The sequence below is a fragment of the Lissotriton vulgaris genome, chromosome 9 (assembly GCF_964263255.1).
Source record: "Lissotriton vulgaris chromosome 9, aLisVul1.2, whole genome shotgun sequence".
Lineage (NCBI taxonomy): Eukaryota > Metazoa > Chordata > Amphibia > Caudata > Salamandridae > Lissotriton > Lissotriton vulgaris.
The window spans coordinates 241,732,469-241,759,465 of NC_141697.1; the positions used below are offsets into that span (position 1 = coordinate 241,732,469).

A 26,997-nucleotide genomic window follows, 5' to 3' on the forward strand; every position below is an offset into this window, starting at 1 on the left:
AGATTGATAGCCCACAATCTTCATTGTTGGCAGAAGATGCCGTGCAGTTTTGCCGATGAATGCAGCAACAGAACGAGCTTTAAAATGTATTGGTTACCTCATACTACACTAAGGATTATGCGCCGAAACATACAGCGCTAAGAAAGGCTTCCACAGATCTACTAATGATAACTAATCTATGCTTGACAAGATTCATGATTTTGATCACATGGATCTATTTATTACATGGTCATAAATCTTTCAAAGATTGTTTTGTCCTGAAGATGGTCTTATAGATTTACTACAAGAAAGACTGAAACGTTGACCCATTTTCTATTTTACTGCTGCCAACCATTACGATTAGAGGAAGTCTAATGCCTATGTATGGGCCAGGCTTTCGTTATAATAGAGAAATGGGTTTGTACATTGTTGACTAGTACTATGTGCTACATATGAATATTAGATAGATATCTGTCATCAATGTGCTCGAAGAAGCATTTATACAGTTAAAACCTATACGAAAGGCTATAAATATAAGAAATACACCCGGCTTTGTTGAGATTGTTTTCTTTGTGGGAAGTCGAAATATATCTACGATAAATCATTTATGATGCCACCGTAGAGTATCTTATTGGCACCTTTATCTTATAATCCTCAGTACCCAAGCCCACAAGGGTATATTGGGTTGCCCTAATTTGTGATAACATTTTGGATGTGGCATTACTGCAATAGAAATAAAGCTCTAACACATTTGTGGAGTCTTTTTTTTAAATATAATATTTTGTTTATATTTATTGGAGAAATAAACAGCATGACCATTAAACAAAAGAATTGGAACAACCACATCCAAACGTTATGTGCATCAATACATTTAGTAATATAACACGCTATGGCATAAATCACCCAATCAGGGCTATAAAACAACAGAATTGGAACAACCACATCCAAACGTTACGTGCATCAATACATTCAGTAATATAACTCGCTGTGGCATAAACCACCCAATCGGGGCTATTGATGTGAATGACATATCTACTTGGATTATATTTTTAAAGAGCAGACTTCTAAACCATTAGTATTTGCAGTACATGAGGATTCTATAAAACAACTCCATCCATGCACTTCAGATCTTTAGGTGTCTATTTGGGCAGCCCCTCCTTTGGTAAGGAGGCGCGTCATTAAATAAACAACTGTCCATACCCAATGAACATTCGTCTATTTGTGGAGCAGTAGTGGATGCCCAATGCTTTGCAGGCCTCATCTGGCTAGGCGAGTTCCCAGGTAAATAAGCATCTTTGTGCCTCTAGCAAGATCTTACCTGTTAACTAGAAGCAGTAGGACTGCTCCAGGGTGTAATACAATTCAAAAGCCCAATACTTTAGACAAGGTGTCAGTTAACTCTCACAATATTTGTGGACAAGCAGGCAGCAGTACACAATTTGAAGGACTCCCTCTACACTGCAGCATCATGGGCGCATGCACCATATACTATTAGGTATGTAATACACCCTATGCCGGTAACTGAAGTGGATCAAGGGAAGCCTGACTGAAATCACCACCCTCCCGGGTGCTATTTTTGCCTCTTGACAACTATTCACCCAATATGGAGTCTATATCCTGGTTCAACTTTTTTCCGAGGGGCTATATACATACAACACTTCTTTAGTCTCATTGTGTTTGAGCGTCAGTTTAGCCTCAAGGGGGCTAAAAGCTGGAACCACATATATGATTGGGAGGCGAGTCCCTAGGGCATGCCATCATTGAAAATATTTATAGACCTGTGTTCTGTGAATGTCATATTCAGAGGACAGGTCAGAAAATGAATACATGTGGTCCATCTCCCATAAGTCCTTGACACTGGAGATGTCTGTTAAATCCCAAGATCGAAAAGTCAGCAATGCTGACTCTTGGAGCCAATTAGCCATCTGCAGTGGTGTCTCTTTAGTCACTTTACTTGCCCACCTAGAGCTCTAAAGTACCTTCCAAATACAGGAGAATACCAAGCTCATGACCTTTTTGGTTAGAGGATCCTCAAATAAATCATGTTCTAGCTGAGGAGTACTGCAACTTTTAAACAGTAGAACAATAGAGTTAGGTGCACTCCTCTAATTGCTGGATGTGTTACTCTCTATTTAAACTAAACTCTTGATAAGAACATAATTGATAGGTGTGGGAATGCCAGGTCCAAGTGACAGAGAGTTGTTCCCTGCTTAATTAACACCTGTTGGAGTCAGACTGCCGCTTTCTGAAGTATATTGGGAAAAAGAGCCGAGGCGAGATGCAAAAGTAAAGCTGAAAGGTCTGAAACCTAGCACTTGGAAGCAATATTTAGCCACTGGAACAGACTGGAGGGTTAAAGGCTGGAAGGAACAGACTGGAAAAGACCCTGCTCTGAGTAATAAAAGAGTTTGCTGACATGGACCAAGTGGTAGAACTCCTGGAGAAGCACTGAAGTAATATCAGAGCCGGTAGGAATCAGAGACCATCAAAGAGCATGGAGAAGACTGGTCAAGGAGCACAGGCAAAGGGTTACACCATATACGAGAGGCCCCGTAGCATAACAGCAACATCAACAAGATTAGGACACGGTGACTTCCTGAACACAAACGATATAAGGGATTATTACTGCTCTACGCATCAGTGACCGGACATGGGAGGGGGGAGGGAGCAACTGTTGTTAGAATAGGGAGTTGAGGGAGTAAATAACGGGGTTTATTGGGATCTGTTGGGGGATACTGATAAAATAGTCGATGCAGGGATATGACACACAACGTGATTTTGACGGGGAATGTCATATTATGGGGAAGATGATATTGAGGCCACTGGGCCAACTATGTTCATGTCTGTCCTGTACGAAAATCAATAAACTACGTTTAAAAAAAAAAATGGAGCACAGGCAATACAGACAGCAAGCACTGTGAGAGGCAGCCCAGGGCAGAGCCCTGCCACACTCTGAAGCCAATGGGGGATGTACCGCAGGTAGTACAGCGCTCTTGTTCGACAGCTAGGAGGAAAGACCTGCTGACATCAGAAGCCATGACCTAACCAGGAGTTGGAAGAACACTAGAAAGGAAAGTCATTATGAGCGGAGTGCTGGCATCTGGAACTGTGGTGGTACTAGGAGCAGAAAGACAACCTTGAGGGACAGTGTAGCCCTGTACACTGCTTCTGAGAACTGACTGCAACCACTCCACCAACGGGACGGACAAGCGGATCTACAGAGAGGAGAAAGTTGGGGTAGATAACTGTGGCAGGCTTTAAAGAGTCCCACAAGTCAGACAACCTCGAGAGATAGAAAATGGACAAGAAACACAGCTCTAGATTTTAACACCATCTCCCCTTCTTGTGCTCAAATAGCTGATCACAAACTTAGGCAACTTGAATGGAGATAGCTAAATTCCTGGGAATGGATTTGGCAAGCACAATTGAAGGGTCTCTTACTGATACATGCCTTTAATGTAGGTAGCAGATTCATCAGAAATAGACGAAAAGCGGCCAAGTTACGTCTGGGATGCCATAAAATACGCTGTAAGGAAAAAAATAAAGAGAAAGTTATCATCAAATCCAAACACTGGTGTTACATTTCTTTGCCTTAGTAACCAAAAACGGAAACAATGAGCAAATAAAAAGTAAGAGAGTAACTGGGAGTCAGGTCCCAGTCTGTAATAGATGGCAGATAATGGGTGCCTCTTGTTCTGTCTTTGTGAGATAAAGCATAAGTGCCTAAGAGCTGGACATGACACCCTAAAGCTTTCATAAAATTACTGTAGGCCTACAGCCGAAGAAAGTAAACTTATCATGTGATATCACCTTGGTTGTCCAGTCTTGCCCCTGGGCAGTTACATCTTCAATAGTTAGCTCAATAAAACCCTGGTTGTTGTTTGTTAATTTTATTTTATTCACTGAGAAATAGCATCAATTTTAACACTTGTAACCCCATCACTTTGAAATTCAAAGTTGGTTCATGAAAATAATTAAGTGCAGTTTTAGTGTTAAAAGCAACACGTTTTTTCTGATGCAGATAAGCTAAAATTATTACTCTATAACTCAAACTCATAACTCCATAGCACAAACCCTGTCCATTATACACTTAACCTCTACCACCATAGAATTAACATCTATACCCCAACCTGTAACAATGAACTCAAACACTAAAACATATTTCCTTAAGCAATTAATATTCCGGTAACTCTTTACCTCAGACCTTTAATCGTGTATTTCTAACCTCCTCTAAAGTCTTATCCCTTGTAACCCTATATCCCCAACACTATATTTGTAACCCTTACACCACAAATCCCTAGATCTGTAGCCCATACTGTACTTCAAACTCATTACCATGTGCCCCAGACCCTAAATCCTAGACCCCAAGCCCTTAACAGTATACCTTCAACTAGATCTTAACGTTAAATCCTATACACAATCCTCTATCCTTACACCTGTGACCTCTATATACCAAATCTCAATCCTAACACTGTATCTTAAACACTGCATCCTAAACTCTTAACCCTATAAGCCACCCCCTTGGACTCCTAACATGTATATCCCAAACTACTAACCCTTTACCTTAAACCCCTAATACTCTCCCCCCTTCTACCCCAAACCTTATCTGCTAAACCTTTAGACATTAACTCTCAACACCTATACATCAATTCCTTAACATTATACCCCAAACCTTAAAACCCTAGCTCCATACCCGTAACACCCACACCATACACTCTTTATCCCTTTCACACCGTCATTGCTTTAGTAACTTTTGGGAACAAACATTTTGGGAAGTGTTCCTTTTTCAAAGTATTTATTTTTTTAAGTAACAATTGAGAACTATTATTTTTAGAAGTGTTGTTGAAGTTTTGAGGCAATAAATACTAAGGAAAACAAAATCTGTAATTTTAAAAAGCCACAAACAAGAAATGAAGAAAATATAGTCCTGGGCATCTGTCCCTCCAAGTCTGATTTGTGGACTCAAAGTGTAGGAGCTAATAAGAAAGGGTAAAGGCTGATCAAATCAAAGCAATATGAGAGAATAATGGATAATGAGGAGCTCACATTTCTTACTAAGTAGCAAAGTCCATGAACAATTCTTTTGTTTCATATTTATTTATTGAGAAAAAGAAATTAACAGTACATAGAAACAAGAATATGTATACAATATTCTAAAATAACTTGTGTTCATACAAAGTAACAATAAATCATATATAATAAACAATAAGTAATAGAAAAGGTATATAAAATTATAGAGTAAAGGAAGAGAATAATTTTAGTATATATTAGAAAATAAGTAATATAAGTTCTGTATGGTAAAAAAAGAATAGGTAATAGAGAGACCCTAAATGAGTACACAAAAATTAGATACATAATAAAGTATAAATATGTGTAAATGAATATACATAAATTAAAGAAGTATTAGAATACAAGGTTATATCGTATGATATGAGTGGAAAGAAAAGAATTCAAGGATTGTTAAGAAAGGGAGCCTAAACGTGATAAGGGCAAAGGCGGTATTCAAGTGAGAGGCAAGATAACCGCGGACCAGCCGCAGGAGTGAGTCGCTAACAACTCCCTCTCCTGATAAAGTAGAAAATGACTTTAACTAACAAGGACAATGCAGAGGAATAGCTGGGCGAAAATAAGGAATATACTATTTAAGACACTGATACTACTACAGCAGAAGTCTCTTCGCAGAGTCTTTCAGGCTACTTTGGTTTCCGCACAAGACACTCGGAAGCGCAGATCTGTCAGAAGCAACCGAGACAAGATGCCTCCACGCGGCGTGAAACAGAAGGAGCTAGACGAGTCTGTGAAACTACCTGACACGCACGCTGTGACTAGGAAGCAAGCGGCTGCAAAATATACAGATACTGCCACAGACTCGGCATCCAAGAAAAGAGAGCTCAAAAGGAAGGAGAAGGAGACAGATGCTGAGACAAGAGCCGAGCAAAGGGCTGAACGAAAGGCAGTAATAGCAGCAGCTGAAAAAAAAGCCCTCAAGGCGGCGACATCAACGCAGAGAGAGGCAACCCCTAAGGCTCCAAGGAGCTCGCGGAGGCAACCTACTTTGGTGGAGGCATTTACAGGGGCACCTGGAAGTATCAGGAGATCCGTTAGCCAAAGCGGCAGCACAAGCGATATAGAGGTGAATAACCGCACTGCAGGCTCATCGACATCGCCATCTTCGGCTCTACGAGCAACAGCTCCGGCTGCAGTGGTGGCGGCGCGCGCATCAGGAACTCCGAGCAGGGTGTTTCCAGATGAACGGACAGCAGATGGGCCAGATCAATGTGAGGCAGCGGAGAAGAAGCAGGCGACGGGTGAGCAGCACGCTGAAGAGGCTGCAGGAGAGGCCGCAGAAACTCCAGATGGAGGTAAAGATGCGCACAGTAAGGTAAGCTGCGCTGTAAACGAGACAGATATTGACGGATTGACTTTCCTGGACACTGATGTAGCGGGAGAAAATATTGGTATGCTCAATGCAATAGCAGGACTAAATGGCTTAGCAGTTGGCTTAACAGATGGCTCTGAGGTCAAACAGGGGGGTGATGAGCATCCCCATTTATCGTCAGGCACACCTCGGGGTGCTCCGGTCTTTTTCGAAACTGGCCCGAGTCAAGCAGGAGTACTGAGGGAACCAATAACAATAGGTACAAGAGTTAAAGATATGATGGAAGTACCTATGGAGGGGCATCCAGCTGAGAGTGGTTCACAAAAGGTTGGTCAAGAGGATATGGGCACTCAGGAACTCCCAGAGGTCCCGGAACCCCCAGAAACACAGACCATGTTAGAGAGAGAAACGCTGGTGCCAGGTTCTCCGAATGAGTAATGTTTTTTTCTGTAAATGATGAAACAGATATAACATCCGGGAGTGGGGACTCTGACTCGGCTGAGAGCTCAGTAGTAAGCTACACATCAGGTTCAGACCAGGCTCAGTCTCAGTCCACCTCAGAGGATACGATTCAACGGCCCACCATACATCATAAGAGGAAATTGAAGAGAAACCGCCAGAGCCGTAAGCAGCAAAGCCCGGTTAGTCCAACACAATTAGAAATGGCCAAAAAACTGGATTGGGATTACTGGGCCACATCTAACCTATACCAGGAGGAAGGGGGCTTATGAGACCAGCAGTCTGGCTCACTCAGCACACAAAATCAAACTCAAGCTCCTACAATGGATTTACTTTATGCAACCTTGAAACAAATGCAGGGGGAGGCCAGGACAGAGTGTAAAAGATCTAAGCAAGTCAACAAAAAAATTGAAGGCTTTTTGAGCAAAATGAATAAACTATATGCTGAAATGGCAGGCCGAGTAACGGAAGTCGAAGAGAGAACGGAGAAACTTGAGGACGAAGTGACCCGCTGCCAAGAGTTCAGAGCAGCTCAGGAAAAAAGTAACGAAGATCTACAGTGGAAATTCGAGGATTTCGAGAACAGGCAGAGGCATAATAACATCAGGCTACTGGGTATTCCAGAGGGGGCTGAGGAGCAGGATCCCAGAGCATTCGTGGTCACTCTCCTGAAAGAAGCGTTCCCGGAGATTGTGACTTGGAACTGGGAGGTCGAGGTCCAACGGGCGCATAGGTACCCCTTGACCCAAAAGAAAACATATGGCGCTTCACAAAATGATAAACCAAGAGCAATGTTGGTGTTTGTGGGAAACTCTTTGGCTAGACAAGAGATTATGGACAAAGCCAAGTCCCAGGACCGTCGCTCCTTTAAAGGAACATCTTTCTTCGCACGGCCGGACTTCTGCCATGTCACTGCAGAAAGGAGGTGGAGGCTAAGACAATTGATTAATCCTTTTCAGAAGATAGGATGCAAGGTCTATCTTTTGTTTACAGCTAGACTAAAAGTAATATTGGACGGTCATACCAGAATGTTTTTTTTCCCGAGGTCAAGGTGCAGGTTTTTTTTGGCCGAGCTGAAAGAAAAAAGAAGCCGGGGAGATTCCAGGATTGTTGTTAAATGAGTATTGCTGTATAGCCAGTCAATGTTGGATTGAAAGTATGTAACGTCACCGGATACACAGTTAAGGGTTTTCTATTATTATGTTCAGTTTATAAGCTCAAGCTTAATGATGTACTCTGCACGAGCAATGTGGGTTTTGTTTTCTGTTAAATTTTGGTTTAGGTAAATAGCTAATAAGGGAGAGGGAGGGAGGCGACACTCTAGGGGCTAGGAAACAGTCGAACATAGGTCAGGATTGACCTATTTGCCTGTGAAGGGGGGGTTGGGGCTGCAAGGGGAGGGAAGGGGGGAAGCACAGGACAGGAGAAAGGAATGAGGACACTACGGGACAGAGAGGGCAAATATGACAGCTGGAGAGTGCAACTAAGGGAGGCAAAGGCGAAAAGGAAGGTAATCACGAATAGTCAGAAAAAAGGGGTATGGATCAGTGGTAAACAACAAAGGTGTAACAAAGAAAGGTTTAGAGAGACATCATGGGGCCAAGTGAGGAAAAATAAAAAGGACCTAGTATGAGCAAAAACATTAAGGTATTGACGCTGAACATGCGCGGGCTTAACGATAGGTTAAAAAGGTAAAGGGTAGCTCTATTACTGAAAAATACCCATGCTGATTTTATTTGTCTCCAGGAGACTCACATAGAGGGCAATAAACCATTTCTGCTAGAACAATTAGAGCTACGCCTGCTAGTACATTCAAAACAGGGGGCTAAAACCAGGGGGTGGCTATCCTAACGAAACTATTTAACATCAGGACAAGAAAAAAACTGGAGGACCAATGGGGGAGATGGGCCCTGATCGAATGTCTGATTGGAGAAGATTGAATTACTCTTGGATCGGTCTATGGATCAACGGAGGATGATCCGGAGATATTTGAATTTCTAGATATAGAATTGGCCACATGGGCTCCAAGAGTTATTCTAGCAGGAGATTTTAATATTAACGGGGCCTCAGGCTTAGGGTTAGACTCAAAGGGACAGTATCAAGGAAGGAAAAAAAGGGTATATAGAGCATTCCTGAGTATGGTTAGTAACAACGTACTGGTGGACGTTTGGGGTGAATTGAAGCCAGATGAGGCTGGCTTTACCTATTACTCAGCCCCTCATGGCAAATGTGTCAGTTTAGATTATTTTTTTACTACTAGGTCAATGCTAGCTAACCTCAAAGTGGAAAGACTGCCACGAATCCTGTCGGACCACAACCCCTTGATCTTGATAATAAAAGGCAGTGGGCTTAGAAGGCAGGTAAAGTCCTGGACGTTTGAAAAGGAATTATTGATGGATGCAGAATATGTCACTTACATGCACTCGTGGATAAAGGGCTTTTGGGATATTAATAGGGGTAGCACTAGCACAGGGAACGACTGGGACGCTTTCAAAGTGGGTGTCCGCAGCGAAACGCTTAGCTATAGCTTAGCTAAACAGAAAAAACAGAAGGTCAAGACTGACCAGCTAAACAGGAGGTGGTACAACGTTCGCTTGAGGTTATGGTTACCAAGGCGGCGGCAGAAGAGAGCATAGCAGTAAAAGCGGCTAAAGTATACAATGCACAAAGGGAGAAGTGCTACTAATATAGTGAAAGGGTGGGGCGTGCGCTAGCAGTACGTACAAGACAGAGGGTAGCCAAGGGGAAATTAAGGAAATAAGAGATAGCAGTGGCAATTTGATCACAGACAGCGGGGGAATCCTGGAAGTCTTTAGGGAGTTTTACTGTAAGCTATATGAGGAGGAGCAGGATAGAGACGATGATGAAATACAGAGATATCTACAAGATTCACCCAGCAAAGTGCTACAGGATGAAGACCGTGATTCACTAGATACCTACCTAGGTGCGGAGGAAATTAAGGAGGCTATGTTGAGCTTACCATCAGGCAAAGCAGCAGGGCCAGTTCTGATTCCTGGGGAATTTTACAAGACCTTTTTTACATCTATCAATCTGGACCTAGTCAGAACACTTAGGGAGGCACAGGCAGGGCTATCCATCCCAGCTAGCTGGGCAGGGGCAGACATCATAATAATTCTTAAAAAAGGGAAAGCTCCTACAGAGCCAGGGTCATATCGCCCAATAACACTGATAAATGCCAACTTAAAAATGTTCTCAAAAGCACTAGCGGCTAGATTTGCTAAGGTAATAGGGCAGCTGGTGAGCGACAACCAACATGGTTTTATCCCACAAAGAGGCACCACACTACATGTTAGGAACATGATTACGTTATTTGATGCACAAGATGTGGAGGGGAAACCAATGGCAGCTATGCTGTTGGACTCCGAAAAGGCCTTTGACCGCGTTTCGTGGGAGTTTCTGTGGGCCGTATTAAGGAGAGGGGGTTTTGGGGAAGGTTTGTGAAGGCAATTCAAACATTGTATAAAAGACCCACTGCTTGTGTCAGGGTGAATACAGCCCCTAGGCTCCATTTGTAATTACCCGGGGTACGCGGCAGGGGTGCCCGTGTTCACCCCTACTCTTTGCAATGTATATAGACCCACTTATCCTGAAATTGGAGCTAAACAACCAAATTTGCCCATTAGACACTAAAATGGGGTTCATTAAAGTACTTGCTTATGCTGATGACATTGCGGTCATCACACCCTCACCAGCAGAGGCTATTAGAGCAATAGAACAGGAGGCAGAGCAGTTTGGACGGGAGGAAGGCTATGCATTGAATAAAACTAAGACGCAAATTAGAAAGAACGCACATGTAGTTTGTACAGACACACGGGTGGTGGCTGAGGGGGTTTATTTGGGCGTAACTATTACAGCGGATCTGGATAAGCTGGTGGAAATTAATATTTGTCCAATTATCAAAAAGGTAATTAAGGACTTGGATAGGGTGCACAATCTGCACATGTCAATAGTAGGTAGGGTAAATTACGCTAAAATGAACTTACTGCCAAAATTCCTATATTTATTTAGAACGATCCCTCTGTTTTTTAATTCAATTTGGTTTAGTAAGATAGAGCACATGATTAATCGGTTTGTCTGGTCACAGGGTAAGACAAGAAGATCAATAAGGTTTATGTCACTGCCAAGGGATAGGGGTGGATGGTCGCTACCAGACCTGAGACTATATTACTGGGCAGCAGCGCTACAGCAGATGACAGGCCTTTTGGGGGCGCCGAGATGGAAAATGAGACACACACAGGATCAACAGAGATATACGGATTGATCTTAGGGGAAGAGGTAGAGAATGTGTTCTTGAGATATACAGAACCAAGTTATTTCAAGAGAACTAGATTTAAGACAATAGAGGCGGCATACAGGGTATGGAAGGCGTTTAAAAAAAGCTTTGGCCTGGGAAGATTCCATGCATATATTAGACTAGGGGACGATCCTGCGCTACCCCCAGAGATTTTTGCTGACGCCATGTTTAAGGAATGGGGTCGACTAGGAGTGAAAAAAATGGGGGACCTGTTAGGCCCGACAGGAGTACGTCAATTCATAGAAATACAACAGGAATTTGGTGTTAGCACAAGGAGCTTTTTTAAGTATTTACAGACGAGAAGCTTCTTGGCCAGCAAAAGAGGAGGCTCACTAGGATTTGGCGATAATGTAATACTCCGAGTAATCGAGGGGGGGTAGGGTTGTACGATTAAAAGATTGTATGCTGAGCTCATAGTGCATAGAGGGGATGATTTAGGAAAGTTTGAAACAAAATGGATGGATACATTAGGGATACCCGAGGGTGTGTTCGGAAAGTCATTACAGCTAGGGCAGGAGGCTCCTTGTTCGTCAGCTCTACAATCTCAACACTACAAAACACTTTATAAGTTATACTATACGCCAGCTAGAATTGCCCAGTGGGGAGGCACGCAGGGGATTACGTGCCCAAGATGCGATAGCGCAGGAGGAGTTATTAAGCATATATTCGCTGAGTGTCCGAACTTGCTTCCCCTGTTAAAAGACATAGAAGTCTTTTTTGATAAATCTCCGAATTGTAAATTAAGGTTAACAGCTGATGTAATACTATTAGGAGTGGAGCAGGGCACATTGCAATCACAATATGTATATTTTGTGTTTGTGGCTATGGCGGTGTTACGTTTATGTATAGCCTCCGCATGGCAGGATAGATCTCCGCCTACTATGCAGCAATGGTTGGCCAGATTGTTGCACATACATAATCTGGAAAAGGCGATATACGCTAGAAAGGGGAAGAAAGGAAGATCATTAGGCCTGCGGATATGGAACCTGATTGTAGATTGGAAAAACAGGACGGTTAGACCATAGATTCTTTTTTGCAGTTATCCTGTGGGTCTGTCTGCTGTTTCCTACCTGTTGGTCTCTCCTAGTCTAGGATTGTTCAGGCAGGTTGCTATGCCCTTTTCTTCCCTGCCTACATGTCTTTTTCTTTCTTTTTTTTCCCCTCTTGTTTGTTATATTTTGATTCTTTTTTTATGTTATTTCTTTGTTTTGTCAGTATTTAAGCAACTGTATGCATAGATTATGTCTTAAAAGCCTGTTTCTCAGCTTTGCTTTTCATTTGGTTTCGAAATGTCCTGTGCAGGGGGGGCTGTGTAGGGGAATAACTGTTGTAAAAATTGCTGAATAAAAAATTTTTTAAAAAAAGAAAAGGAGCCTAAACTTGCTGAAAAATGTCCTCTTGATCGTGTAGTCTATAAATAATACGTTCATGAGAAGCAGTTTGAATCATTGCTACCATTCATTCTTCCTGCGTAGGGGGGACTAGATGAGTTCCAATTTTGCAGGATACAGTTTTTAGCTGTGGAGAGTGTAGTATGTAAAAGACGACGTTGCAGCCATGTAATAGTAATAAGACTTCTAAAATCATGTATTAAAATAATAGAAGGGGTAAGAGGAGAGTGGAGAGAAGGGATCAAATCATTTAGTGTGATCCCAACATAGCCCAAACATTCTGCATGGAAGGGCAGTCACAAAGTATATGGGGAAGATCACAATTAAAAAAATTAAATTAAAAAATGTTCCTCCAAGTCAACTCTTAAGAAGATCATTCCAGATCCCTGCAAAACCAGTTTTAAATGTGTGCAGAAATAGGATTCCGGGAGACATGCAACATGTTTTGTCATTTAAACTAACGAGCAATTATTAAATTAAAAATGAGGTGCTACTGCATTTGTAGTGCAGTAACACAGCATTGTGACCTTCAACATTTAGAGTGAGGTAAAAGTCCTGCTAGTTGTAATTTTAGAGCTGTCCAATGCTAATCGTGTAGGGTCTTAAAAAGGCAGATCTTCAAACGAGCCCCTCGGGTACCCTTACCTAGAGCTTCTACCATATCTGACCCATCACCTTCTTCAATAATGATGTGTAGATGGTCTTGCCATTTCTCTTCAAGAGCTTTAAGAGGTGGTGAATCAAGACATCATACAGGCCTGTTAATACCTCTTTATGTCGACCCCAAGTAAGAAGGTAGTCTAAGATGGGTGAAGAATTCAGAGACCGTGGACAAGAACCAAGACATCATTTGAGACAGCACTGCAGTTGTAAGTAACATGTGAGCTGATGCAGTGGGAGACCAAACTCTTCACTAAGTGAATCAAAGGATTTTAGTTCTCCATTTAGGATAAGTTGATCAATCATGTGTATTCCTCTTGACATGCACACTTCTTAAGGCTCTATGTTCACTGACGTGTGCATCAGCAAAGCCATGAAGTACCATGTGGTGAGAAACCGAACATGGTGACCCACTCTTTGTCTGTGGTATGAGAGGTATAATGTGTCTCATGTTCTGTACTTGTGTTATAAGTCAGTGGTTCCCAAACTTTTGACTCCTGAGGACCCCCATTGAGCCACCACTGGAAGCTGGGGACCCTCAAGCAATTTGTATGAGTTAAATTTCAAAATGAAAACAGTAATTCGAAAACAATACACTCGTGTGCATACAAAACAAATACTCAAAGTACTAAGGATTTTGGGGCCAGATGTACGACTATTTAATTGAAGTGTACAACACTGTTTGGGATTCCCAATGGGGTCGCAAATTGCGAGGTTCATTAATATTAATGAGCCTCTCGCCATTTTCAAGCCCATTGGGAATGCCAGCCCTCCCAGGGATGGTGGAATGCTAGGCTCTGCAGGCCACCATGTCTTGGACTGCTTTTAAATAAAACAGTTTTTTAAAAACAAATGCAGCCTGTTTACCATATTTAAAAAAAAAAAGAAAATGAAACGTTTTTGTTTCATTTTCTAAGGGCAGGCAGAGGTCCCTGGGACCACTGCCTGCCCTTAAAAAATAAGTTTGCATGCATTTGCAAAGGGGAAGGGGTCCCCTGGGGACCCCTTCCCATTTGCGAATGCATTACCATCTACTTGAAGTAGGTGGTTTGCAACAGCAAAACATTTGTACATGGTTTTGAGACTCCCTATTTGGAAGGGAATGCCCCTTCCAAATAGCAAGTTGCAAAACCTATTTAGCAAGTTGCAAACAAATTACGACCCGCGAAATAGGCTATGTACATGGCTCAATAGGTTTTTGAATGCATAAACGGGTTCGCGAACCCGTTTGCACATATAAAAACAGATCGTACATCTGGCGCTTAGTATTTTATATTGAAGTAATAGCCCCTCTGTCACATGTATTTTATTTTTTTTATAGCATCTCTCATACCATTGTAAATCAGTGTGTATATAAAATGTTTAAAGAGTGCCCGGTCTGGAAAAGCACTAACTCAGGATTCAGAACATAACACAGTGGCTAGCACTGACTTTAACATTAAAAATGTATTTCCACCCAAATAAATCTTTTTAGCAGAATCAGGATAATGAATACCTGGGAAAAAATATAAGTTACTAACTGGTACCATGCAGTTTGCAAACAGCTCTTTGATGACAGTTTATAGGTCCCTCTGCTAGATTACGATTGTCACTTATGAAGTACACAGTAACAAAATAATCTCTGTGACAAAAGCAGTAACCACGAACCTATGCACATAAAATACTGCTTTTTAAGATGCATGATACACGTTCTTTGCAGTAGGCACATTAACCCTCTGTGCTACATTAGTTCAATCAAAGCTGCAACTGAACAAAACTCTCCTCAGCTCCAGCAGGTACATTAATCACTGGCATTCTCTTGACACTTTTATTGTTGCTGGAAAGCTGCTAATTATACAAGAAATGTTTCTGTGCTTTTAAAACTGTTGCCTACGGACCCCCTGGGAATGTGTCACGGACCCCTGGGGGTCCGCGGACCACAGTTTGGGAAACACTGTTATAAGTCATAAGTGACCAAGTACTGGGCAGGATACCATTAATCTGTTAACAATTGAATGCTAACGGCTGACTTTACTAACCTTATTAACGGTCGGCATATTTTTTGACTGATCCTCCTGCTCAGCAACATCTTGTGGAGATGACTGAAAGAAACCAAAATGCAAGATATAATTTACAAGACTAATGTAATTTGCCTACTTTGTTTCCCATTTTGCTGTTGTAGCTCCATATAAGTCTAGATTGTTTGATTTTTGGGGGTTCCGAGGACTTTGATCTCCTTGGTAGTGGAGACATGGGAGGCAGCTAGAAAATATTTTTGAGAAACGGAGGAATGTAACTACTTCTCACAAAAATGTTGATTTGGCTGAACGTAAATTAGCATTAAAAATAGACTAAATAGAAATAGTCTTTTAAAATAGCTAATATCCACAAATGTTAATGAGAATCCAGAAAACCATTAAAATATGTATATATGCAGATAAGGATGAAGTGGTGATCTAGTAGGCAAAGTGGGTAGAGATTATAAATTAAGAAATCTAGGAGGGAAAATTCCAAGGGACTGTAGAAGGAAGAAACACACAGGTTACACAAAATGGCCTTTGGAATAGAATTATGTAACATGGTGAACAATTAGATAATGTTACCTTTTTTTTAGGAAATCCCAGCCAATATACCTAAGCCACAAAAAATTTGGATTTTCTATTCATTTTTATTTAAAAAGCTGCTAAATATTATGTAGTATGTAACTACTTACTACGTCTTGGAAAGCCTCTTCACTTTCGTTTGGACTGGGAGTCAGGGACTGATGGTAAAAGGGATAGTGAGAAAATACATTTCATGAAGGGAAATAAAATGATAGTGAATGTAAAGATTTCTCATATGCCATGTTATCCTCTATGATCTACAGAACCCGCACTGGCACCTCTAAATAAATAATACATGAAAATAACTGCGGAAACCCACACAGGGACCTGGGCAATATATAATATGAGAAACAAGATTCCTTCTGAGATCACTTAGAGTTCATTTCTGAATTTATTAGGGACAACGAATGCTTGCCTTCTAAATGTAAGGTACTATAAGTGCAGTTTAAAACCAATACAACATACAGTAGTTCAACAATGTTTATATAAGAAGATCAAGGCATGGTAAACATTTAATCCAAATCAAGGTCAATAAATGCCAGCAACGAAGGGGCTGTGGTGAATATTTATAGTGGCGGTGCAGTGTTTGTGAAAGGTGAAGGTGAAACAGCTGGGAACAACAAAACCCTTACGACAGTTTAAAAAAAAAAGTCCAAATAGTTTTGGCTTTAAAATTTGATAATCAGGAAGTAGAGTTAGTAACAAAGATTTTGTTTGAATAGGTGTTTCTTTGGAGTGAACAGTCCAAAACCTTTCATAGTCAATGTACGTTTCGACCCCAGGGTAATTAAACTGCGTAAAAGCCTTCAACAGGGACAGTCATACCTTCCACAGAGAGCAGGTGGTTTGTCACACTGCAACTGTTGTATATATAACTTATTCATACCATTTTTTTGTTAAAAAAAAAACAAAATAACGGAAAAATACTACTTTGATCTTGATGCTGCAGCCCATGGCCCATGTTCTTTTGTCCTGATAAAGCTCCCACAAATGAATTACACTGGAGTCGAAGAGTACGTCAATGAGCACCTCGTCATCACCTTTTCTTATGCACTGAAGCCCCTTCTTTGTAGACATTAACCGATATTGATTTGCTCAAATTCCTTGATCGTTCTTATATGAACACAGCCAAGCTACTATGCTGTGCTCTTTTGTTTTAAAAATTTTCATTATGGTACTGGACACATTATTTGAAAAGGCAAGCATTATTTGTATCGATTACATTAAAAAATTACCTCCAAGTCAACCCTTGAGAAGATAATCCCAGATCCCGGCAAAACCGGTGTTAAATGTGTGCAGACAGAGGATTCCTGGAGACATGCAGCATGTTTTGTCATTTAAAGTGATGTGGAATTAAAGAATTACAGATGAGGTGCTACTGCATTAGTAATGGAGTAACACAGCATTGTGACACAAAAAGGCCAATCATGTTAGCACAAGCAAAAAGGTCAGGATAGGTCTGCACCGTTAATTGCTGTAACAACTGGTGTAAAAACTGGTTCTGCATGTTATTCCCCATTTCCAGCTAAAATTGTGGGAATGCCCCGATTGCCACATGTGGAATCACTCTTACCAATCTCTAGTATTATCAGCAATTTTGCATGAAACTCTAAATGAAGTGAGGCTTTACAGAGTACTGAACATAAGTAACAACTCATTCCCCACTCCTCGATATCCTAGGTTCAGGCATCCCTTTGGCGAAACACTAATAAAATGAGCTCACAGAAAAGGAAATATATTTGAAGAAAGTCTAACCAATGACAGATGTATTGTAGGAAAGACAATTGAGTAATTATAACTGTCAACATGCAGGAAAAGTAGAAAAATGACCCTAGACAGATATTCATGCAACCTGATGGGTAGACTAGACTGAAGGGTCAGTGGTACGAAGAATGGATGAAAACTAACCAAACCACTGAAAAATGCATGTAGAAAGTCAAACGTGAAGTGGAAAGGATGGAAATCTTCTTGCTCCCATGCAGCAACATCTTCCCAAGGTGGCTGAAATAAAGAAAAAAACAGGTAACATTTACAATACAACACAAACATGCTGTGTTCCTCATTGTTCATTTATTTTCACAATTGCATAAAATGCTATTTGGTTTGATTGCCGTGTTTTTGAGACTTGTCTCTTCTTGACAGTTTAGGAATGGGTGCTAAGTGAAAGATATTTTTGAGAACGAAAGAGAGATAACACACCCACAAAAAATTATTTGCCAGGAGTGAAATAGGTCACTGTGTGAACATATAAAGATTCGTTACAAATAGTCTTTAGAAATAGCAGGTGCCTAAAAACGTTCATGAAAATTTGGAGAAGTATTGAAGTCCAGAGGCAGGAGGCAAAGGGGGAAGGGATTTGGAATATACAGATCAAGGAAGAAGATTCCTTAGTGGTTGTAGGAGGAGGAAGAAAAACAAGAGTAACGGAGAGTGGCCTCTAGAATGAAAATATGTAACTAGATGAACAATCATTCAATTGTAATCTTTTTTAACAAGTCCTGGCTGCTGTACCTAAAGCATACAATACTGTGAAGTGTTTCATGGCTGTTATCATAAATCAGTAGAAACACTGCATAATGGAAAATACTCACTATGTCCTCAGTGGGCTTTTCACTTTCATCAGCACCGGGAGGTGGGCTCTAATGATAAACAAGAAAGTGAGAAAAAATGTTTATGGTCGAGTAAGTATGACAGAGAATTTATAGTGGTTTAATGTGCAATCTTGTGATCCACAGGACTGCAGAGAATAATGTGATATCCAAGCAAAAGCAATGTATGCATGTGCTGTAAAGAGGATTTCTGTTCATTCGCCACTGATGTGGCATTCCTGCAAAACAAACCCAAAGCACTGGAAATCAACCTGAATGGGTGCACAAAGAAAGGGAGAGCACAAGCAACACTCGGATGTGGTATCCAAGCAAAAGCAATGTATGCATGTGCTGTTAGGGGGATTTCTGTACATTCGCCACTGATGTGGCATTCCTGCAAAACAAACCCAAAGCACTGGAAATCAACCTAAATGGGTGCACAAAGAAAGGGAGAGCACAAGCAACACTTGGATTATGAAACAAGTACCTAAAACAAGCAGCACAGCACTGAAAGTGATCGCTTTCGCGATCGCTATTGTAAAAAAAAAAACACGCCGCGAGTGGTGCATGCGAGCGCCGCTGCAAAGCATATGTTTTCAATTATCGCGCCCGTGTCTGGTCACTTTAATTGGAAACATAGGGGCTTTGGTGCGCGTAACAGACACCAATAGGCCATGGGTGGAGCTACGCGACCGCCTATGGCCTATTGCGTGTTCTGGTAAAAAACAACACGCACGCAAAGCCCAATCAAAATGGACCATAGCAACACACACAAGAGTGTGGAATTTCCAGGTCCATTTTGAAAACCCCTACAAAACGGCTCGCCTGCGTGAGCACTGCTGCGCAGTGCATCACGAGGGGCGAGGCCTAAAAACTGGAAATAAGACTAAAGGTAGAAAGAGGACCAGTAGACCCCTGCTGGATGGCGAGGACGTCACCTCGTCCAAGGGCCCTAACAGAGAATATCAAGTTGAACTCTAGTCCCACAGAAAACCAGAGCCAGAAAGTCTACATCATTATTGCTCATACGTGCCTTGCATGCCGATGGGAATGGAAATATGTAACAATACTTATGACACACTGGCAAATGGGAAGTGATTCTTTTTTTTTTATACCAAAGAAGAGAAAATAGTATAATGATAAACTACTTACTGTGTTCTGGATAGCTTTTTCACTATCACTGGGGCTGGGAGGCAGAGTCTAATAAGAAAAAAGTGAAAGTCAGAAAGAGCTCTGCATGAAGGGAAACAAGATTATACTGACTGTACGGTTTCCTCAGGTGCAATCTTAGCCTTAATGACCAAGATAACTGTAGTGGTACTCTCCTTTAGAAAACGTCAGACCTATAAAAAACCAGGGTTAAATGTGATGTAAGTAAGCACAGGGCCACTGAAATTATGCGGCTGCGGAGGACTTAATTATGCGGCGGGGATGACTGAAGTATGCATAAAAAATGGTGCATTATATGGCCTATTGTGGCACAATTTGTGGAAATATTACTTCACTATGTTGGCATTTTTACACAATATTAGCACTGCATGGGCAACAGTATCACTTCAGTAGTATCAGTTTGACACCTAAATACAGCAATTGAAATGTGAGCTGCCTCTTCAATACACAGGGTCTGCTACTGCGCTGCAATACGTTTCAGCTTTTTTCATAATATTTGTACTATTTCTTCAATAAACAAGAGTTTTCTCAAAATCTAAATTATTCGGAGGAAAATGGATTTTGTGGCATGTGTGGCAAACCCCCAATTATACGAAACACGCGGCAGCTGCAGAATCGCATAATTCCGGTGCAGGGGCGGCTCTAGGCTCATGGTGGCCCTGGGCAGGGAGCGTAGGTAGGGGGCCCCGGAAGAGGGGGTCTGGGCGGGGCGGAGCGCGGAGGCCAGTGAAGAGGGGGGGGTCAGGGTGCTTGGAAGTGGAACAGAGCCAGAGGCCGCCAAATCCCTGCCAGGGGCCACTACGCAAATATGTATCCATCCTCAGAGCATTATTATATTAAGGATATATATTGGTGTGGTTGCCCCTGAGGTTTGGTGGCCCTGTGCAGGTGCACAGCTTGCACATGCCTAAGGCCGGCCCTGTCCGGTGGCACTGTGTAAGGGGAATCGCACAGATTTGCCACGTTTTTGCAGTTTAAATGAATGTGGGACTACCCCTTCAGAAATTCATTTATGCTGACTTTGTGATGAAATATGACAATATTGCAACATAGGAAAGGCAATGTTGTTAGCACCATCAAAAATATGATGCAATGTTTCCAAATTTATTACGCTGAATACAACAAATGCAAAAACTAATCATAACTGGGGTTGGTATTCAGCATCAGTAACAAAGTAAACACAATAACATCTCATTCCCGATAAGGAGAACTCAGAGCAAATATAGATTCATAAATCATTTTTGCTAAATACCCTACAAATAAACTTAAAGAACATTTACATCATAGGAAAACCAATATCAAAGGGATGGAGGACACATATAAATAAGGAATACGTCCTGTTCCATCTTTGTGTGATAAAGGTCTCAGTGACTCAGTGCCAGGCTCTTACGACTTTCACAAATGCTGAATATACTGACCTTGTCAAGTGAAGTTTATGTGATTCTCTGGGCCTGCTCATGGGCAGCACTAACTTCCCTTTCAGAGCTCCACAGAAATGTACCTTGCGTGATGAATGAGTTTCTACTGTCTTTGACCTATCTAACATTGTTAATGGAGGGAAGATCCATGGAAGCCAGTGCTGAACATGCTGTATTACACTTTACAAATGTGGATATAGTGCACATGTGGTGCAGTAGTACAGCATCCCAATTCAAATCTCATTCTGTTAGCACTAGCAGTTGCTAAATTTATATTTGCTACTAAAACTTGTATTAAAATGTTTACACTTGTTATATCATATTTTTAAGATAAAATCTTTTCAATGCTGTGGTAGCTGAACCCCAACAATCTCCTGCACCTCAATATCGGAAAACCTCAAATTTTACCTTGGGCAGTTCAGCTCAGCCATCTCCTCTTATTGATCTTGCGTTAAGAGCCTACCCTCCCCATCAGTACCCCAAACGTAGCAGAGTAACTTAAATAGTAACTGGTATCACTCAAGATTTGAGTTGTAGATTGTAGTTACGTGTTAAAGATTGAATACAGACTCGTTAATAAAACTTTACAGAGGAATACATTTTTTTCATAAAGACAGAATAAAGAATTACATTACAGCGGAGTCCTAGTCAGTGAAATAAAGTCCCTCTAAAATGTAAGGGCCCAATTCACAGAACTAACTTAAGACAAAATCCTAAACTTAATACCACTTTGGTATTCACAGAAGGCACTTACTCATTTTGGTATTCACAGAAGGCACTTACTCATTTCGGTATTCACAGAAGTTAGGAGTCCTAACTTTAGGACTCCTAAATGCCTTCTGTGAATACCGAAAGTCTTAAAGTTAGGATTTTTTTCAATTTAGTAGTAGTAAAGTTAGGATTCCTAACTTTAGGATTCCTAAATGCCTTCTGTGAATACCGAAAGTCTTAAAATTAGGATTTTTCTCAATTTAGTAGTAGTAAAGTTAGGACTCCTTGCTTAGGAACTCCTGAATGCCTTCTGTGAATACCGAAAGTCTTAAAATTAGGATTTTTCTCAATTTAGTGGTAATAAAGTTAGGACTCTTAACTTTAGAACTCCTAAATGCCTTCTGTGAATACCGAAAGTCTTAAAATTAGGATTTTTCTCAATTTAGTAGTAGTAAAGTTAGGACTCCTAGCTAAAGAACTCCTAAATGCCTTCTGTGAATACCGAAAGTCTTAAAATTAGGATTTTTCTCAATTTAGTAGTAGTAAAGTTAGGACTCCTAACTTTAGGACTCCTAAACTGAGAAAAATCCTAATTTTAAGACTTTCGGTATTCACAGAAGGCATTTAGGAGTCCTAAAGTTAGGACTCCTAACTTCTGTGAATACCGAAAGGAGTAAGTGCCTTCTGTGAACACGAAAATGGTAGTAAGTTTAGGATTTTGTCTTAAGTTAGTTCTGTGAATCGGGCCCTAAGTGTCTAACTCATGAAGAGTACTTAGAACAAACTAGTGAGAAAGAAACCATAGAATACTCGGACAAAGTCTCAGGAGGAAAATGAGAAGTTGCCCCTGATCCTTCCAAATCAGGTGTCGATATACACATTTTATTCATATTAATTAAATAAAACTGTAAATTCAGCATAACATGATTATGGTACGGTCGCATTGACAAATCCAAAAACATTTTAGTGAATTTAAAGGGTCTTAACACTGATCCATTTCTTAAGATAAGAGAAATCTTCTGCTTGCTTGCTCAGCAACTGCAGTACTGAGATGTACAACCCAATATGAAACATTAACAATAACCCCGAGAATCATTTTCTTCTGTTCACCGGAACTTCCAGTGGAAATCCTTCATAATGATAAGTCAGGTACATAGTGGAAAGTTTTGTTCACAATGCATACTTTTTAACACTTCTACCCATTTATGTTATTGTCCCCTGTGCTCTGCGGAAATTGCGGGGAGAGAACACTTGCAGCAGACCGCTGACTGGGAGGGAGATTAAGCAGAAACAAGATGAACAGAAGCAATTTGCACAAGTAACTTGTCATCCAAAGTTGCACATCTGAAAAATCTTTAACAATACCATAATTGCGATGTGAGGGAATGCTGTGACTGTCTGATGGCATGTTTTTCTCCTGCCAGATTTCACATACAGACAAACCTCTTTCTGAAGGACCAGGAAATGTGGCACAAGAGCTGAGGTTGGACAAGGACCCAGAAGTAAATCCAACCCGGCACCAGCAATAATTTTTCACTGCGGGAACAGACGGTAAGGGAGGGGGCCAGATGGAAGGAGACTAAATAAAGCCCTCTTCAAGGTGGTAAAAGGATGCTGCCGTTGCCTATGTGTTGGAATCCTGCAGAATCGTGGAGTACTGACAGCCCCTGGAGAATGAGAGTCAGTGTGGACGAGGATGAGCACTGGAGCAGGGACAGCACAGCAAGAGCCAGTCCAAGCCAGAGCCCTCTGAACATCGGAAGCTAACAGGGCACCTGCAGGGGACGCACCAAGAAGGACAGCCAGGTGCAAAGACCTGCCGGCAGGGCACAAGTCGAGGGTACATGCGGGTAGATGGTGTCTACCCACTCTTTTCACAGGGTGGACGCCATGTCCCCAGCCAAGATGTTGGGCCCCAAAGAAATATGCTGAACTTGTCCTGGTGTAATTTTCAGACACTGGGACACATTCTGCAGCGCCTGCACATTGTCTGCATTCATTCTCAGCAGCAACTTGCAAGCGAAGGAGCTTTGTTATCTTAAATTCCAGTTGGGCCCAAAATAAAGGCAGAGAGGTTAGGGAGACATTAGGCCTCCTTTTGATTAAGTGTCCTGGCTGGGAGCCATCTGGAGCCTCACACCTAGCTGCAAATGCAATGGAGGGGAAACAAAGCCTCACAGTTTGTTATCCCTTCACAGCTATGAGAGACTTGCTTTTGACTTTGTTCAGTCCTAGTATATAAGACATATGCGCTGGTACTTGACATTTTATAAATCAAGCACTGGGAATATGCTTCTGACATGGCCACAGAGATGCCCAGAAGGAAGTCAACCTTAAGAGGAAAAAAGGTGACTGGACAAACGGCTCTAGAGTTATGCTCTTCTTCACTTTTTCAGGGCAAATGAAAGATCATAAAGTATCCTAAACCTATGTGAAGAAAAGTAAAGTCCTGGGAACTGAGTTGGTCACCCTAAACAGGGGTAGAAAAATAAAAGAAAGGGAGCACAAACAAAACCTGGACCTTGAAAAATGCGTTAATGAAAGTATTTAAGACAAAGGGTATAAACAGGACTATTATACCTAGCAAAATGAGCCAAAGCAGAGAATATGGAGCGTGCCAGCAGTACTAGGGCAAAACAGGGAGAGAAAATCTACATAATGTTGCTGCCATCTCTAAACCATACATACGTTGCTTGCAGGTGGGAAATGGCGCCGAAAAAGATGATGCCTGGCTGAGGAATGTCTGAGACACCATGAAGTGCACTGTAAGGAAAGAAAAGAAAGAGCCAAAGATAAGAAAATAATCAGGAAACTGTTCTTACGGTGTTTTCCCCGATTGAACAAAAACTGGGACCATGCAGTCAGAAAGAAACCCTAAGAACATTTATTGCCTACTGAAATGGAATTATGTTAGATTATTAGATATCTATAATCTCTTTATTATAGATAACACTGGGCAAGAGACAAATCATAACTTAAAAGATGGTTTAAAAAGGAGAGAAAGGAACAGCCAAACATGTCGCCTCTACATCTGACTACTTGCATTCCAGTTTGTAGTTTTAGCACACATTTTCCATGAAATGGCAAGTATTGAAACTCCAATCACAACTGAATGCATAATGACACTTGAGTGTTAGAGGCTCAGGTAACACGTCGGCAAAATGCTAAAATGTCATTATAAAACAAATATATTTCAAGAAAGCCTAAATCAAAGGCCGAGAGGACATGTGTGGAAGTGTTTTAAAATCTGTACCTTTGGCAATAATTAATAATGAATATTAATACATTTTATGTTGGATCCAATACACAGACGATGAATTTAAATGATTACTGTTGAAACAATGGGGTATAGAAGTGTGTTTAGTAACATAATGTAGTTGTGCCACATTTATATAAAAAATCCATCCTGGATAAAATGTATGGCGTTTCTGTCATACAAATCCTGAATTTACCCTCTTCCATCGTGTCGTCCTGCAAAGCAAATCTCTCTTCACAAGCTCAGCAGAAATTAAATCAGCAGATGTCATGATTTTCCTATTTTTATGATTACAAGGCTGTAAAATAATCTTTCAATGCTCCTGGCATGTTGAAATATCGAAGGTCTTTCTGTTGTAGTTCCTCAGGGTATAACGGGTACTATTTATTGAGGTGAAATGATATATTTGAAATATTTCATATTTTGTTAGAATATCATCGGATAACAGCAGCTCGAAGATAATGGGTGTTCCTTAAAATGGGATAGTGCTTATGCATTAAGGTATTGATATGCTCTCTTCTGATTTGCTAAATAGTTATTACTTGTGATCATACAATGATGAATCTGCAGTTTTAACTACGTTTTTGTGCAAGCATTGTGTATAAAAAAAACTTGATTCTGGAGGTGAATGAGATTTTTTAGGGAATAGTTTCCTGTTCTAATAGGGATGCTTTCCGACTCTTTTCTGATTTTACTGCTCAGTAAGTGTTGGACCCGGCCCTTTGGGCAGGTTCACCCCTAGACTTTTTGCTTTTTCCTAGCCTGTTTCTGGAACCTGGTGTTGGTGATTCTAGGCCTCTGCGCACTTTTTTTCACTGTGGTACAGTGTAAAGTGCTTGAGCTCTCTGTATGAAGAGTGAGTGACCTGCCCTCCCATAGGAATGAATGGGGAATATGTATGCCCATGGTAGTTCCTGTTGTGTGGGGAGTGCAGGGGTCGAGTTTGATATGTGTGAACTCGTGAGAATGAATGCTGCAAAATGATGTATGCAGCATGACTGTGTCTAGTCTAGAAGTACCACTTTTGGAAGTTGGCATAATTGTGTAGGTTGGTGCTAGCGTGTGATTGGCTGGTGAGTCTGCCCAGGAGTGCCTGGACCTGCTGGTGGATGGACTGTCCGGTTTGAGTAGGACAGGGTCTGCAGGGTCTGCAAGGCACCAGAGGAGGGGGTCTGAGTCAGCCGTGGATGAAAGGCCCCTCTGCTGTCAGGGATGGGAGGAAAGAGCGTCTGGTGGTGCCGGGCCGTGCCTGTCGCCCACCCTGCTAGCTCTCCTTCCTGACAGCCCACTGTCACCTCTGGCCCTGAAGCTGTCAGGAAGACGAAAACCAGAAACATTCCAGCACTCAGGGTCCCTTGCACGAAGTACTTCAAAGGCATTCCTGGGTATAAGAAGGAGCTGTGTCTCCCTCCAACTGGTTCTTGTTCTTGCTCTTGTGGCTGACTTGGATCTACCAGGGGTGGGCGCTGCCCAGCCCCTGGGTGCCTGGATTCCTGGACTCCTGGGGGACCCTTCTGCCCTGCCTGGGCTGAAGGGGGACTTGGCTTTGCCCCTGGGGAAGCTCTGGGACCTTGGCAGCATGGAGAAGCTGCCTTTTCCTGGGGAAAGCGCTGGAGTTGGTTCCTAGCGCCTGGAGGCGCTGTGCTTCGCCTTGAGCACCTGGGAGCGCTCTGCCTGCTGTCTAGCGCTTTGGAGCGCTTCATTTCCCCCAAGCGCTTGAGAGCGCTTTCTCTGGACTTTCTAGCGCCCTGCCTGCTGTCTAGCGCTTTTCCTGCCCGTTTATAGCGCTGGATGCGCTGAGGACGCCTGCCTGCATTGATTTAATGATCTACGAGTGCCCACCTCGCTCTGCCGTGGTGAAAACAAACCACGAAGGGGCCGCGACCGGATTGGCCGAGACCCGAGGAGAGCCGTGCTCTGATTGGCCCGTGGATCGGCGAGGCCGCGCTGCCATTGGTTGGCGGCCTCGCGTCATGAGGGGCTCGTCGCAGGAGCCGCGACGCGATTGGCTGGGCCGCCCGGAGGCCGAAGAGGAAGGACGCATGGCGGCCGGGAGAGGGCTGTTCCCGCTTCCCCCTGCCTGGGGGAA

General features: G+C 42.0%; 1 protein-coding gene across 1 annotated transcript in view; it reads right to left on the reverse strand.

Annotated features, from left to right (window-relative positions):
* The window catches only part of LOC147689914 (uncharacterized), a 46,625-nt gene extending 21,446 nt beyond the window's left edge, over window positions 1–25,179 (reverse strand). Inside the window, exons 1-7 of the mRNA XM_086939453.1 lie at window positions 25,105–25,179; window positions 24,341–24,415; window positions 19,506–19,553; window positions 18,357–18,404; window positions 17,674–17,766; window positions 15,202–15,264; window positions 3,431–3,505 (exon numbers count right to left, since the gene is read on the reverse strand). Coding sequence (XP_086795579.1) covers window positions 3,431–3,505; window positions 15,202–15,264; window positions 17,674–17,766; window positions 18,357–18,404; window positions 19,506–19,553; window positions 24,341–24,415; window positions 25,105–25,179 — 477 coding nt within the window. The remainder of the gene's footprint in view (window positions 1–3,430; window positions 3,506–15,201; window positions 15,265–17,673; window positions 17,767–18,356; window positions 18,405–19,505; window positions 19,554–24,340; window positions 24,416–25,104) is intronic.
* Window positions 25,180–26,997: the final 1,818 nt, after the last annotated feature.